The 17,569-nt window shown below is 43.4% G+C and overlaps 1 protein-coding gene across 3 annotated transcripts in view; it reads right to left on the bottom strand.

Moving 5' to 3' along the window:
- Window positions 1-477: 477 nt before the first annotated feature.
- Window positions 478-17,569, bottom strand: part of LOC140699569 (trafficking protein particle complex subunit 9-like) — a 206,355-nt gene continuing 189,263 nt past the window's right edge. For 2 of the 3 annotated variants that reach the window (XM_072972222.1, XM_072972224.1), the window contains one exon: window positions 478-1,000. In XM_072972222.1, the coding sequence (XP_072828323.1) occupies window positions 752-1,000 (249 nt within the window). In that variant the 3' untranslated portion in view covers window positions 478-751. Of the gene's footprint in view, window positions 1,001-14,178; window positions 14,250-17,569 lie in introns of all 3 variants that reach the window. The other variant, XM_072972223.1, reaches the window with a different exon arrangement.

Genomic DNA, 17,569 nt, shown 5'->3' with positions numbered 1-17,569 from the left:
ACTAAGCTCTTCTTCAGTAAGTGAATGGATAAATAAACTGTGGTTCCGCCAGAAAATGGACTATTATTTGGTGCTAAAATGAAATGAGTTATCAAGGAATGGAAAGACATAGAGGAACCTTAAATGCATATTACCAAGTGAAAGAAGCCAATCTGGGAAGTTTCAGCAACTGTCAGATTCCAACTGTATGGTGTTCTGGGAAAGGGAAAAACACAGAGACTGAAAGATCAGTGGCTGCCAGAGGCTAGAGGGGAAAGAGCAATGAATGAGGTGCAGCACGGAGCATTTTAAGGTCACTAAGACAGACGACTCTGTATAATGCTGTGATGGTGGATACATGTCATTGTACATCTGTCCAAACCCACAGAGTGCACAACACAATGTGTAAATCCTAGTGTCAAGTATGGGCTATGGGTGATGATGATGTGTCAGTGTAGGTTCACCCATTGTCACAAATGTACACTCTGTTGCAGGTGTCAATATTGAGGAGGCTGTGGGGACAAACTGCAGTTCATACACCCAATCCAGCCCCAGCCACCGCTGTTAATAAAGCTCTATGGGTGTGTGGACTGTCTGGCTGTTCTGGCATCTAAACAGCAGAGCTGAGCAGCTGCACCAGAGATCAGGAGGTTTTCAGACCCTGAAATATTTACCCCCAAGCCCTTGAAAGGAAAAGTCTGCTGAGCCCTGTTCTAAATGAATCAAAATTCACCCTGATGAGGCAGGACAGCAGGGCCCAAACCAGGCATGGTTAATGGGGCTGAAGCAATGTTTTAGTTCCAACACATTTGCTGAAGTCCTGCAGGTCCAGCGACAGACTGTAGCCAGGAAGCGTCTGCAGGAGGAGTCGGGAGCAGGCCTTCCCGCCAGGCTCTGGGATGCCGGGGGCCGCGTGCCGCACGGGGGCCACCCGCTTGAAGAAGGTGGACTTGCAGTGGAAGCCGATCAACTCGTAGAGCTCGGAGAGGATGCTGCACGGCTGAATTCTCTCCTCGGAACGCTGAAGCACAGGGAGAAAAGCAACAAGCATCTGAATGAAACACGTAAGTGAAAAAAGACCCATAAAAATGGTTTTCCCTTAAAACAGAGACCCGATGACACAGGAAGGAAGAGGAAGGCTGACTTAGTGCACTGATGGGACCGGATGCAGAAACGCAGGGAAGCAGCACTGTGCAGACACTCCAGACCCCCTCTGGGCCCCACCTCTCCGCATTCCACCTGTCCCTTTACTAGAAAAGCCCGTATTCCCTGAAATAGAGGAATCTGCTACCTAAACATGGGACACAGAGAAGGGAAAGAGGAAAAGGAAGGGAAAGTAAAGGAACAACAGTTCATCTAGACCCTAGGGTCTGGGCGGGACTTTCACCAAACACACAACTTCTCAAAGCACAGAGCGCACAGGGAGAGGCTGACAGAGTGATTGCGACTTCTGCTCCTAAAGCACCCAGCTACCTGTCAGCATATGCTGCGCCCGTTACTGAATCATTACAATCATCTCAGAAACAACTACTACCCCGGCTCACAGGCAAGGAAATCTGAAACTCGGGGAGGAATTATTATCATCCTGGACAAAGTCCCACAGCCCAGTAGTCTCAGAGCCTCCAGCAGACCCTGGGCTAAAATGCTCCTCATCACCACGGGCCCTGAGACTCACGCTGAGGCCACGTCAGGTCTGCATGGGCCCAGAGCACAGTCTGTGGGACAGGGAATGCTCCCACTCGAAGTGCCAGGTCAAGGCCCTCAGGAACTTGTGTAATGAAACCAAATCCTCAAACTCATTTCCAACCCACTGCCCTGTCCGGGAGGACTGCTCGGCACAACTGCGCTGTCACCTGTGCACAGGCTGAGCAAGGGGCCCAGACAGTGATGTGACATCCCAGTGGAAGTGGCTCGGAGACCACTTCATCACAGGACAGATTCTCCCGGCTTCCAACGTTAACTCTCCATTCCATTTCCGACTGGAAAGTAAGTTTAGACTTGTTTTCCTCTCTTAGAACCAAAGAGAGCGGTAACATCAGAGGGAAACTCAAGACTGAGGAAGAGTCTCCTGGTCACTTGCAAGGATAGGCCGGGGAGGGAACAGAGACAGGGATCAGAAAGACCCGTGTTCCAGTCCAAAGTCTGCACGTCACTCGCTTTGACAGTTTCCTTTTTAATACAGGTGATAAAATCTAATTATGATTGTTGGGAAAACTAAATGAAATAATGTATTCCACTAGCATAGGTGTAAAATCCTCCATGAGTGTTCCAGAAATGGACGTGACCGTGGTTAGTTACTGTCTGCCAATTCTTGTGTTCTCAGCTCACATCACCCAACCAGAGATGTGCGAGAGAATGCCTCACCAGCCAGCAGCCTTCTCCAACTTGGAAACTTACAGTGTCCGAAGAGCAGGCAGTGTTGGATGCTTTGCGGCACTCTGGAGGTAGCACTCCAGTGATGACTTTAAAAAGCTGGGGAGAATTTAGGGGACCATAAAGTTCAAATACAGAGTACTCATTCCATGTCTACAAATATTCATCTCTAGCCATGATGATTAAGAGAGGAAATACATATTCAAACATACATCATTTTCCCACATAAGTGCATCAAAACAATTTGGAAAGAGTGTAACTTTCTTCTCTAGATCACACAGCAGGGATTACAAGGTTTGTACTGACAGCCCTACTTGTAAATCATCTGCAAACGTAACTGGGTCCACTATCAGTCATCATAATTTGAAGGGAATGTTAGAAAAGAAAAAAGCCAAGCTAATACTCTCCAGTCTTTTGTTTGGTTACGATGTCACAGAGGAGATGGACAGCTCAATAAGGAACCACTCTGCCGTGATCACGGAGCCGGGGAGCGGGATGTGCGGCAAGATGTATGACGCAGCCGCAACTGTGCCCATGCTTCTAGGCAGGTACCCAAAGTCACCTTGACAAGGTGTGAAACGTTTATGCCCACGTCCTCATAACCTGACATGTAAATGGAAACTTATAAACTTATAAACTTGTAAACGGCCAATACCCTTGGTGGATACACTGTCCAAAGAGCAAAGTCACAGTTTGACAACTGGCCATCCCGGTACCTTGGGATTCATTCTTGAAGAACCTTAAAAACCACTCCTCTGTCCTCAAGAAGTGCTGCCTACTAGTCCTATCTTTGGCTCATGGATACCGCATGTTGAAGTGAACTTCAATGTCTGCACAGATTTGACTGTCTTTCTCCAGGTTCACTTGTCCATTCTGAAGAGGCCTGAGTTAAGTCCAAATTCCTTAAGATTAATTCCCTCCAGTGACAACTCAACGAGCCTGTAATTACAAGCCAACTGAACAGGACTGTCCTCAGCGAAAAATGTCACCAACCCTTCACTGCTTTCTTAAACTCCTCTCCTGGTTAATTGCAACATACTAACACCACCCTCCACCAAGTTCCCCAACTATGTCAAATAGAAAGTAAGGTCCATAAAGAGGAGACAACTCCATAGTCACCTTTGAATTCCTAGCATAAAGTAATGTCAATAAATAGAAATATGATTGTGGCTTCTTTCCTTTAAAACCTTTCTGGTTATTTAAATGAGACCATGGAAGGGAGGTGTTTGAGTCCAGTATCTTGATCCAGAAGACTCTGGAGGCCTTTTTCAGAATGGCTGTCCACTGATTCATTCAAAACACACCTTCTCTTTCCGGGAGGAGCTGTGATTTTCTGCCATGGGTTTGTGGTCACTCTCATGCCAGAACAGCTTTAAACTAAATCCTTACTTTGGATATGTTATTTTTTCCCGCTTCCAAAAAATTTTACTTTCCTTACTTCCTTGCCTTGAGGAATGCTTTTATTCTTTTCTTTCTAATTCAACCTTTTATAAAGCAGGATTCTCAGGATGTGCTTGGCCTTACATAAGAACAGCCATCCAACTCCCAGTGTGAGAGGCCACAGGCTCACCTCCTGCCCTCCTGCCAGGGCAACTGAAACTCAGTTCAGGAGCCAACCAGCACCTCAGGGCTTCTAAGGCTCACGTATCTCCCAGAATCCCTGCTTTCTGGTTTGTCTTGGCTTCTGAGAATTTCCCCTCACTTTCTTGACAATTAGCTGTGCAGCTTGAAAGATGAGGAAGGAAGGTTTTATTTCTTAATCAGAATTTAAAGGAACTTATGTAATGAAGCTTTTCACGAGTTTCTAGAACCCTCCATGGCTGAGACAGAAAACACACAAGATATTTTCTAAATTTAGCTATCATGTGCATTTTTTCTTTGCTTTTGTTTTGTTAACTGCTAATAGACATTTTTTAATTAAAAAATAAAATAAGGTCCCAAATAAGATAGAAAATTGAAGGGGCAAACAAAATTAAAGAGCAAAGACAGAAAAATGATAAGTACTCTACAAAGTTAATAGAATAAATACACTATGGATCAGACCAGCAATTCTCAGTAACAGCTAATTGAAACCTGACCATGAGGTAAAACGTCTCTCCTGTCAGGAGATGACCAACAGAAAATAGAATTAAATCAACAACCTAAAATTCTAAGTCTGGCGAGGTATAGAAGTCTACCAGCTAAATGTGTCTTCTTCTGGAAAAGAGGGAGACTCACCAGCTCTTTTCTGTGGAGCCTGAGCCCAGGGGAGGACAGTGAAGTGTGTTCTGTAAGTACCCAATTAGCAAAGTGAGTGATGAATAAAGAGATGTGAGCTTTGATGAGAGATGATACTACTATTCACTTGTCCTGTAAAGTATGTCTTCACGTTCAGAGATCAATATCTCGGCAGGAAAATGCACAGCCCGGGACCAGACCACTTCTGTGATTGTGACACTGCACTTAGATGTCTCAAGGGCACCTCCAACTCCACCTGCCAAGAGCTAACTTCACGGTGTTCCTCCCATAGCCATCCTGCCCAGGGCCCATGGTCGGGGACAAGGTCTCCCTGCCTCTCCCAGCTCAGGCCAATCACTCACAGATGTGACAAGACCCCTCCTTCAGGGACAAATTTCCTCAGTCAACGAGATCCACCACCCACACCTGTCCTACCAGGTACTCACTGGCACTCCCTCAGCACTGACTCTGTGCTGGGGACCATGCTGCACACTGTGCACACGTTATCTCACTGGATCTACACAGCAGTCCTGGGAGTTCGGTACATCACTGCTTCTATTGATTAGATAAATTGTTTCACTTCCTTGGGTGTGTCATCCAAAGTGACACGGCTACTGAGCCACAAACCTGGGACTGAAAATCACTTGAAAATTGAACACTGCTACACCTCGCAGCCACCCTACTCTGACTCATCACATCACCTCCTGCCAAGCCTTCTAAATGTTTCTAAGCATTCTACAAGACAAAAGTGATCTACGAGAGCACCGCACTAGCCTACTTAAAATCTGTCAATGACGGTCCACTGCTCTTAGGAGAAAGCCCCACCGGGCCTGAGCACAGCCCAACGGCCCGGCATCCGCTTTCCCTGCGCGGCCGTGCCACCTCACCCACCACGCAGCTCTACACGTGAAGCATCCAGGACAGGGATGCTGACTCCGTACAACCCGGGGCTCGTCTCACTCAAACAATGATCACCCTCTTCAGTGGTTACCTTCTTCAATACTGAATCTCAGAAAAATATTTTCTCTGGATGAATCAATATCTTTTTCCTTACAACTTCCCATCATTGATAATGAGCTCCCCCCAAAAGAGAGAAGACCTAATCCTCAGTCTCCTTATCTGTAAAGTGCAAATAACAGGGAAATATGAGAGGTTTTATTAGAAGTAATATTCATGTGAGGCTGAGGGACAATTCCCAACATACAGTAAGTACTCAATATGTGCTTACTTAATATTAATAAGAATAGATTACATTCCAGCAACCTTAAATCAATGCTTTATGGCTTTGTCTAAAAGACTACCGACAAACTGTTGGACGAACTGTTTTGAGCAGATCAGCACAAGTGTACTGGGCAAGGTAAGCGCTGACTCCAGTTACAGCTGCAACCAACCAGCACTACGGGGCGGGAGCAGTTTGCTCAAACTCTTACATGTTGCTTGAGCATTTAGTTGTAGTTATTGAATAAAGACAGGTATTATTTACTCAAAGCTCCTGAAACATAAATCTTCAAAGATTGATGCAAATTATGTTTCAAGTACAACACTCTCACTAGAAATTACTTGAAAATTATAGTCTTAGCTCCTCTGCACATCAAAAGAGCATTTTCCTAATGTATCTGACTATATACTCTGAAAGGATTGTTTAAAAGAAATTAAGATGAAGCCATCCTGAATAAGATCTCAGTATCATCTACACAAACCCCACCCAAAGGTCTCATTTCTCACTTCCACATAGGTGTTCAGATGGCTTAAGCTGGATCTTGGTTTCTTATGACACGGGGGTGGGAAGAATTGTGGATAGATCAATGTAGCAAATATAAACCTAGTGTATTTGCTATGTAGGAATCCTAGGAATAAATAAATTGATATATATAGTCCCACCCTTATGAAGCTAAGCCTTTCCATTTACAACAGCATAAAAAATAAAATGCGGGATACATTTAACAAAAGTTTACAAGATTTGTACATTGAATATTTTGAAGTATCACCAAAAAAAATTTAAAATATCTTCATATATGGAAGGCATCCCATGATCATGCAATGGTAGAAAATATTGTTAAAAATGTTAAGACTTCCCAAAGTAATCTACATATTTAATGGAATCCCTATCAAAATTCCAGCTGACTTCTTTGCAAAAATTGAAAAACTGATCCCAAAATTCATATTGAAAGCAAGGGACCCAGGTCAGCCAAAACAATCTTGAAAAAGAAGAGCAAATTTGGAGGCCTCACTCAAAGGTTACAGCAAATCTATAGCACTCAAGTCATTATGCTTCTGTCATAAGTTTGGATGCAGAAATCTATGAGACACAATAAAAAATCTTGGGGGGAAACATACATTTACAGTCAGTTTTCCAGAAATGTGCCAACAAAACTCCATTGAAAGTATAGTCTATTCAACAAATGGAGCAGAGACTCCTGGGTATCTGAAGGCAAAAGAATGTATCTGGAATCTGGACCCCGTATTTTATATAACAAATATTAATTCAAAATGGATCACAGACAGAAACGTAAAAACTAAATGTATGAACTTTCTAAAAGAAGACATAGTATGAATCTTTGTGGTCATAGGATAGGCTATGGCTTCCTAGATACAATACCAAGAGCACAAGTGATAAAATAAAATAGATAAAATGGACTTCATCAAATTAAAATCATTTGTTACAAAGGACATCATCAAGAGTGTGAAATGAAAGGGGAAATGGGTAGCTCAAATGATAGAGTGCGTGCTAAGGAAGAAAAACAAAATGAATAAATCTAATTACCTCCCCTATAAAGAAATTGTTTTAATGTTTAAAAAAATTAAAGTGAAATGACAATCTGCAGAAAAGGAGAAAAATCTTGCAAAGCATATATCTAATAAGAGACTAGTATCCAGGATATAAAACAAATGCTTACAACTGAACAATACAAAGAAAATCGACCCAATTTTTTAATTTGCCAAGGATTTAAATAGATACACAATTGGCCAATAAGCATCTGAAAAGATGCTCAGCATCACTAGCGAAATCAAAATCAAAATGAGATCTCATTTTAAACTCACTAGGATGGTTATAATCAAAACATGGACAATAACAAGTGTCAGTCAGGAGGCAGAGAAATGGATACCCTCAATATGCAGCCGTTGGAAAGGGGCAATGGGGCAGCTTCTTTGGAAAAGCCCGATGTTTCCTCAAAAGGTTAGAGTTATGTGGCTGAGCAATTCCACTCCTACATGTAGAGTCATCCTTCAGTGTCCTCGGGGGGTTGGTTTCAGGAACCCCTCACCCTGGATACCATAATCCAAGGATGATCAAGTCCTTTTGCAATCAGCCATCTGGATCCATGAAGTGGAAACTACAGATATGGTGGGCCAACTGTACAGCCAACAGAATGGAAATGTATTCTCACAAAAACTTGCACATCAATATTCATAGCAGTATCATTCAGAGTAGCTAAAAGTCACTAAAAATATCCATCCATCAATGAATGGATAAACAAAATTACCAAGAATAGTCCCACAAACTTTTAGTAATTGAATCTTTGACAAAGGAGGTGAGAACATACAATGGAGTAAAGACAGCCTCTTCAGCAAATGGTGCAGGGAAAACTGCACAGCTGCATGTAAATCAATGAAGTTAGACTACCCCCTCACAACATACAAAAAAATGAATTCAAAATGGCTTAAAGACTTAAAATTGTAGACAAGACACTATAAACCTCTTAGAAGAAGACATAGGCAAAACATCTGACATATATCTCAACAATGTTTTCCAAGAGCAGTCTACTCAAGCAATAGAAATACAAGCAAAAATATACAAGTGGGTTCTAATTAAACTTACAAGCTTTTGCACAGAAAAGAAAACAAAAATTAAAGCAAAAAGACAACCTATGGAATGGGAGAAAATAGTTGCATTCAATGAAAGTGACAAGGGCTTAATTCCCAGAATATGTAAACAGCTTTTACACTTGATAAAAAAGAAAAACAAACAATTCAATCCAAAAATGGGCAGAAGACCTAAAGAAACATTTCTCCAATGAAGACATACAAATGGCCAATAGGCACATGAAAAAATGCTCAATATCATTATCAGAGAAATGCAAATCAAAACTGCAAACAAGTATCACCTTTCACCAGTCAGAATAGCCATCATTCAGAAGTTCATAGACACTAAATGCTGGAGAGGCTGTGGAGAATTGGGAACACTCCTACACTGTGGTGGGAATGCAGTTTGGTGGAGCCATTGTGGAAAACTGTATAGAGGTTCCTCAAAAGACAAAACCTTGGGGGCCCAGATGACACAGCATTCCCACTCCAGGGCATATATCCGTAAGGAACCGTAATTCAAAAAGACACTTTCACCCCAATGTTCACAGCAGCACTATTTACAATATGAAGACATGGAAACAACCTAAATGTCCACTGACAGATGACTGGATAAAGAGGTTGTAGTATATATGTCCAATAGACTACTATCCAGCAATAAAATAATAATAAAATAATGCCACTTGCAGCAATATGAATGGACCAGGAGAATGTCATTCTAAGTGAAATAAGCCAGAAAGAGAAAGAAAAATACCATATGAGATCGCTCACATGTGGAATCTAAAACAAACAAACAGAAAAAACAAAAACAAAGAAACAAAAAGATAAACTTATCTACAGAACAGAAACAGACACAGAGACATAGAAACCAAACTATGGTTACCAGAGGGGAGAGGGTGTGGAAGGAATAAATTGGGAGTTCAAGATTTGCAGATGCTGAGTATGTATACAATAAACAGCAAGTTTATACTGTATAGCACCCGAGAATATATTTAATAACTTATAGTAACTTATGTTTAAAAAGAATATGAAAATGAATACAGGTATGTTCCTATTTAACTGAAGTTTTGTGCTGTACACAAGAAACTGATGCAACACTATAAACTGACTAGACTTCAATGAAAATATTTTTAAATAGACCAAAAACAAAAAAAAGGAAAAGGATATTATCAAACAAAAAGAATAAAGTACTGATTCAGGCTACAATATGAATGAACTTTGAAAATTTATGCTAAAATAAGCCCGTCACAAAAGGGCAAATAGTGTCCTTTAAGGTGAACTGTATCTAAGCATTTATTGTACTACTCCTGTAAATTTTCCGGAGTTTTGAAGTCTATCAGTATCAAAATAAAATGTATTATTCATTAAAAACTTAAAACGCTTCCTCACAGGAGGGCTTTAATTATTAAATGCAGAAAAGCATGTAAAACTCTTGGAACAACAATTTTCACGTCCACACACAGTCACTGCTGTCACTGCCACTCAGAGTGTGGTGCCAGCGCTGATGAGAGCTGCCTCCACTCGCTCCCCTGCAGACAGGAGTGAAGGCCTGAGCTTTGACAGGCAGGGTTTGCGTGAACCTGGGTCAGCCACAGCCATGTCCCAGACTCTGCGTTACCCAAATTTCTTATACAAACTGCAACATGTAATGTAAACACTCTAGAGGGATGTATCTTACAACACAGGGAATACAGACAATGTTTTACAGTAACTATAAATGGAGCATCTATTGTACACCTGAAACATATATTTTAAATCAGCTATGTCTTTATAAAAAATTAAAAAATAATTTAAAAATGTTATCCCTTTAATATTCAATTTGGTTTTTAATTAACTACTAAACAGCTTAGAATATATAAAAGCATTTAAGTGTGATGTTTGTTTACAAATTTATTTACTTCAGCCTCCTGCTAAAAGAGAAATTAAACAATTTTTTAAACACAGCTTAACAACCATAACAACAAAAAGGCAAAACTGAGAGTGAAGAGAAAATGGAGATTCAATACTTAAATGAAACCAGGGGGAGGTAAACTCATAAAAATGGATTCCATGAATTCAGGGCAAGTGTTAAAGGCCGACTAGAAATTCAGCTGTAAGATTCTTGGCAGCTAAAGCAAAAAGAAAAAGATGATGGGGCAGGTGGTAGAGCGTGTGCTTAGTGTGCACGGGGTCCTGGGTTCAAGCCCCAGGGCCTCCACTAACAGATAAATATACCTAATTACCTACCCCCCAAAAGAGCCCCAAAGAAAAGAAAAAGAGAAATTTCTTTCCAAAAAAATCCTGATATTAAATTTGGATTAAATACTTTAAAAAAAAAAGAAAAATAGAAAAGATGAGTGACACTGTGAACAAAAACCCCAGCTGGGCTAACAAGCTAAGTCACAAATCTAAGTGTGATAAGTGTCGGTTTACTGATCTAAGTTTTGCTGGGCTAACTCGTAAATCTGAAGTTCAGTGTCAGTTTACTGGGCTAACAAGCTAACTCGTAAATCCAAGGTCAACAATTGTCAGTAACATGATCTGTTCCAAATTGATAAGCTTCAGTGTACTGATTCCTTGCTTTTTGTTGTTTGAGCCTTATTGGCTAAAAGCCCCATACTTGTAATTAACCCTATAAAACCTCATGTGCACGTCTTGGAGGTGCTCAGGGCTTGGGAACAGAAGCCCCTCTGAGCCCGCTGGCATAATAAATCTCAGTACTCCCACCCTCTGTGTGGTGCTTATTTCTTGGCTGGCCTGTTGTTTCCGTAACAACACAAGTGATAATGCCCGTGAGATAAATCTGCGATGGCTGCTGGCAGGTCCCCATGTCTCATGTGGGAATATCTGAAACATATTTTTCACCACTCAGATTCATCCTCAGCCCACCCCACATCTCCCGCTGTTAAATGCAGGAGCACACGCAGGGCCCGGCCTTTGCTCTCTCTGTGTCATCACAGTGAGACAGGATGGAAGGGGGCAGAGCAAGCCATTCAAGAAAGACCACAGCAATTAACATCAAAATGGTGAAGAATTCAACCCCCAATAGGTCTTGAGGCTCAGGATGAAGAGATTTAACTTCTAGCAGATCTTGAGCTTCATTATACACCCATTGTAATAGTAACATGGTGAATAACACGGCCCCAGGCACCATGGCAGTCACAAGGCTAGCCACAAAAGGTCAAAGGGTGGGAAATGGCCAACTCCCTGGAATCCCAGCCCCTTGCCCTAAGGCTGGTCCTTCTACTTATTAGCATATGAAACCACCAAGCCCAAGAAAAGGAGCAACACAGAGCCACCTCCCAGGAACCCCTCTCTCTACCTCTTCGGAGAAGGCCCACACTATTTCTGTGGAGTATGTGCCTACTTTTAATCTGAGCATCAAACCCCCATACTTCGTGATGTTTCTCATGCCTGTCAATGTATCTCTCTGAATAAATCTACCTTTACTCAACACTGGCTTGTTCTTGAATTCTTTACTGCATGAAGTCAAGGAACAAAATCTGGTGGGGCACATCCCAGGGGCTCAACGGAAGCCTGGGACACAGCCCTTCTCATGCCCCACATATTTTTTCTTGTATCAACAGGACTGGGATGTGAAGTGAGGTCTGAGGCCCCAGCTAAGGGACAGAAGCAGCCTCCAGGTCTCCAATTGTTGGGCAGCCTCTCCCCCATCAGGGGCCATGGGGTCTGCCCGGTTCTCTGTGTTTTTTTGTTGTGCTGACTCCCCAGTCAGAGAGATTTCTCCTTAGGCCTGGCTCCACAAAACCCTTCTCTCCAAAATACAAGCACATCATGTCACAATCCTCTTGTTCAACCATGAATTGTTCAGCCAACTTTTTCCTTCCCCAGTTAAGTACCTAAATGTCCTCCCTGCCATCCCACCACTTCTTTCTTTTTGAGAACTCTGCACTCCCCACACACCATCCTGAACGCCGGTGCCTTGCTGGCTGGGACTGAGATGTTTCAGTCTCAAACATCCTGAGTCCTTTCTCTTTCCACTTTCTAACTTAAAAAGGCCTTCCTGTGTCTCCCACCGCTCTGATTCTGAACGTCAATAAATGCTCAGGTTACATTCACTATGTGAATACCTCCCAGGTTTTGGCTAGGTTTCCTTCCCAAGATCTTCATTAAGGAGCTGCATCAAGAAGTTTAAAGGGGCTATTCTTACATTTGAGTGGAGGAGCCTGCAAGAAATTTAAATGGCTTTGAAGAGAGAGTTAACCAGGGACAGAGAGGTCGCAGGTCCTAGTCAACAGTGTCATGAGGCAAAATGTTCTTCAAAGGCTCAGAGTGGCTTCTGAACACGGAGTCCTCAGGGAGGAGGTGACAGGCAGTGAGTGGTGCGAGTGACACAGGGTACGGTCCCCCAGCAGGGGAAGAATTGGTTATTTTCTAGTTTTGCAATTTCTTACTAACTTTTTCTCTTATTGTCACATACCATTTCCTACGAATTAAGCATATCAATGTCAGCCATTTGGGCCACTTGGGAGAAGCTACACGATGCCATTCACAAGGCTGGGACATGACAGCCACACCAGTCTAGGTTGAAAGACCAGTGGGGGTATATCCATGGTAATCACGGGCATGCGGCAAACTCCCCAGATTCAAAGACCTCCTCTCAAATTTGGCGCCAATAAAACTACCAAGCAAAATGCGTGATGATTATGGCCAACATCTGTTTATTAGTTAAGTGCCTGTGACACCTGCCACTTAATAGGGAATGAGTACAATCAACGAGGCCCTGTCTACCTGGCCACACGCGCCCTGCCTTCCTGCCTTGGTGCAGCAGCAGAGCTTGTTTAGCTGAGATGAGCGCCCCCAGAGCAGCCCCGATGGGAAAGCTCCCAGCTCTGCACGGCCAGACGTATTCCTTTCCTTCTCAGAGCTGATCACAATTTGCTGTCATCTGTTTTTATGTTTATCCCTTTTGTAACTGCCTCTCCTCCGGAGATTTTGCTCAAGCAGCACAGGACCAGGTGTGTCTTGTGGCCTGCCGGATATTCTGGGCTGGGAAACAGCCGAGCCCACATCTGGCTCTGGTGCTGAACGGAGAGAGCAGAAGGCCCAGGAACCCATGCTGAACCGAGGCCCTTGCACCCAAAATTATGGTCTGACTTTGGGCAAATTACACAGTCTTTTTTACCCTGAGATTCCTCATCTGTCCATAAAAATAACTGCCCATGGCACACAGAGTTACAAGTATTAAAGGAAATCACCAAATTCACAAACTAGCCAAGGGGCTACCAGTGCATCCTAAACAGACACATGCTGCCTTTAAGGCTCTGACACACACCAAGCGTGGTGGTCGAACAAAGTGTACACTGCTAAGTGTCAGTGTGTTAAGTGCTTCATGTGTGCTATAATAATCTTCAGAACTTACAACAATCCCAGGAAGTAACGAATATTATCATGCCCATTTCACATATTCACCATCAGTTTAAGAGAGGTTACATACAAGTCCAAGGCGCTATGGTGAGTAAATGGCGATTGCAACCTGAATATGGGCCCAGGCCTGGGCTCCATCTCTGTCCCATCCACCTGACCACTGCCTATGAATTCCACCTGTCCAATACCCAAGTTGAAGCCAGCCAGCTCTTAAATGCAATGTGTGCCACCGTTTGTCAATGTTGGTTCATTACCATATACAGTTCTCAGAAAGCACTTCAGAAAGGAAAGTTGGACTCACATACCTGCCCACAAAGAAGAGGAATTCTGCCTTGCCTTCTCCTGTACGTGCAGAAACCCTTCCCATTCACCACCGAATCCTTTTGTATGCTTCCTCCATGTTCATGTTTACACATGGCTTATTAAAGTAGAAGTTACCTGCAGTAATTCCATCTCGGTTCCATTCCAAGCTTCCAGATTATCCATAATCAGGGTAATATCATAATTTTCTGTGAAAGAAAATACTACAAATTGAATGAAAATATTGCAACCATGTCACTAAACAAAGAATGCTGAAAACAAGTCATCAGCGGCTGCCGCCACCCCCCAGTGAAGACAGGCCTGCAGCCATTCACAACGGTGCCCTCTGAGCAGACTCAGAATAAGAAAGGACAGATTACTGGCCCTAGATAGCTAGGTGCTTGTCTAAAGTATATATTCAGTCAGCCCAAATGTTGGCTTCCTCCCATATATTGAAAAGCATTAAATTCATGAACTTGAGATACCTGGCTTTCTTTAGATAACAAGCAATGTTTTATTGTTCTGACTACCTGGTCTTTGTTGTAAAGCTCCTATATAATCCTAGCTTCTCCCCTACTCTTGGGAGCAGTCCCTCAGAGTGTTCCGAGAGGCGGTCATCCTGGCTCGAGTCCTCCTGACAAATAAAACATAACTCTTATATTCAGGCTGCACGTTTATTTCAATCAAGTCCCAGAATAGACACAACTCATCAATTCTGTAATGGGACACACTGGATCAGGAACCAAAAGAGTATAGTAGTCCCGAAGAACTACGGCTCCCTCTTTCTTCCTGTCATTATACAATCCCACCAGAACTCATTACTTTGCTGTCTGCTCCTCTGGCAACCAAACTCAGAGAAGAGTCAACTCAGCAGGGCGTCCTGCTGGGCAGAACCCCCGCAGCAGCACTGCAGGCTGCCTGCCCTCCCGCACGCTCTGACGACCGCTAGTGTCCTCCGTGGAAACCAGGCCAACAGAGCTGTTCCCTACAGATACAAAGTCCCAAATATTAAATAAAACCTTTCCTTTTATACTATATGTTACATATATACCCATCTCTGAAAACAGCTTTGCCAGAAGCCCAAATCTTCAACATTAATCTGCAAAGGCAAATCAGGTCCCCAAGGGAAAACAAGTCTTAAGGCGATGCTAAGACCTCCAAAGTCCTCTCCACGACCATAAACCAAACTGCCTGTAGGTCTGCAGCTGCAGGAGGCTACATGTCTGCTTTTAAAGCAACCCCTTCCTGCCCTCGGGTGCTACAATGCCCTTCTACGCCCTCCCATCTCAGGGTAAGAGCAGCCACTGCAGAACCTTGCAGGGCAGCACTGACAGGACTGCACAAAGAGGATCAGAGCTAAACTAAGCCTTCTGATGACACGAGTTGTCACTCTGTCACTTTACAGATGAAGATATATATATAGAGAGGTGGGGTGATATTGTTCAAAGTCACACAGATAAAAAGTGACAAAGTCTATAACTCTGCACCTCCCTCTGGTGTGACGCCCCAACTGGGAGAACCACAGGGTTCTCTCGTGCCTCCCTGACCATTTCTTTCCTATCACTCATGACCCAACACAGGGTCTGAAATTAGCCTGCATTTGCAGCTTCTTTTCCCTCCAGTTTCTCAGGAACAAGGCTGTTCGGGCCACTTTATGACTTCCAGGTCCCCGAAATCTCCGTGCTCAGACTGCTCTTGCCTGTGCATCCAGCCCGCTGCTCAGAGGCTCTTCCTCCCCTGCAGGAGGACGTTTCTACTCTTCACAGGGACACCTCCTTAGGGGATCCCTCCTCTCGCCCTCAGCATGGCAGTTGTCCCAGGCCACATCGCGAGATGCCCCAATAGGACTGCATCTGCCCAGGTCTGCTAGTCAGACCAGCAGCCTCAGAGCCAGGGATTATGCCCAGGTCACACTGCAAACCTACTGCCCGCCTCACAGCCCCCAGCCAGCAGGTCACCTGGAAGTCACAGCAAGTGCCCAACCCAATCCAGAAGCCTCTTCATTTCCCAGCACCACTGATGACTGGTTTCCAAACTTTGGTCAGTTTCGCACAAAACAACACCTTCTACTGTGAAGCGGGTGGTTTTCGCTTCTGCGCCCCATTCTTACTGAAAACGTTAAGGGAAACCAAAAAGCCTCTTCTCAACCCTTTTCTGATGATACCCTCCCACCCACAATATACATATGCTCAAGAGATTTGGATCCACGTGATTTTGTTTCCCTTATGGTAAGTGGCTCAAAACACTGTGGGATTATTTCTCCTTTGAGGGTATTAGGACTCAGTTTCTAGGCTTTAATCTGTTTTTGTCTCTGTCTTCTTTGTTCCTAGCAGTTGCCACCTCTTACTCCCTTCAGCAGCCTCCCTCCCAACTTCTAGTCTAGGAAATCAGCTGTGATGAGGGGCCCGGGGGCATTCACAGAAGATGCAACAAAGGCAAAGAGAGGCTACATAATTTGCCAAAGATATCACCTTCAACCCCCAACAGAGTGTGTCATGTCCCTGTGTTTAACTCTTATTCTAAGCAAGTTAACTTTTTGTAGATTATGTTTATAAACAGATGAGAAATCAAAATACATACAAGGACACACATCAACTCTAAGATATTCATTAACTCCACTATTTTGTTTCTATTTATTTTATTTGTATTAAAAAATTAAGAACCCCTGCAATCAATATAGCAAAATGTTACTGGGTTTTAAATACAGAATATAGAGGGGTTAAGTGTGTCATTACTCATCCTTATATGTATGTTCACAAGATAAAATTATTTGAAAGTCTCTCTCCCCTCTCCCTACTCACTACTGGCTCTCACCTGAGCTCCCAGACCACACATCTAACAACCTTTCACTTTACCCACAGCTGAACACATCAGTTTTCCCCCAGAAATCCCTCTGCAGCTTTCTGTCCTCAAAACACAGCAGGACCATCATTTAACTCATTAATCCACCCAGAAACCTGGGCCTTACTCCATCCTACCTTCATAGACAGCTTTAATTCTTTCTTTTTACCATCTAAACATGCCTTCAATCTGTTCGCTTTTACCCACTATCCTACCGCTCAAGTGGAAGCCACCAACACTGCCCACCTGGACTCACGAGTCTCCCAGGTGGCCCCACAGCCACTCTCCCCTACTTGAGAAAAATGGGATTGTGTCACTCCCACGCTTTTTGGGCTCTTTTCAGACTCACTGTTCATAGAAGAAACTCCAATTTCTTCACCTGGTGAAGGTGTTTGCCATGAAACTGTCAGCTCATGGAGGGCAGGGCACGCCCTCTCCCCTCAACCCCACTCTCTGGCAGAGCATCAGCTTGGGAGGACCTGCTGAGCTACATCAGCCTGTATCCTAAACCTGGTCTTGAGTTCTTAGCAAACTGCTTCACTTATCCATACATATCCAAGGTAGATAAGAAAGATTTTAGATGTTGAGCTAGACTATTCATTTGGGGATTTTGCACTGGCAACCTGCAAGTATATGTTCTAATGATTGTGTCTTGTTAAAACCACACCCAGATTAAAGGAGTATTTGT

This window comes from Vicugna pacos, chromosome 11 (genome assembly GCF_048564905.1).
Source record: "Vicugna pacos chromosome 11, VicPac4, whole genome shotgun sequence".
NCBI lineage: Eukaryota > Metazoa > Chordata > Mammalia > Artiodactyla > Camelidae > Vicugna > Vicugna pacos.
Note: the sequence above shows the minus strand (reverse complement) of the source record. Positions and strands in the feature narration are given on the sequence as shown.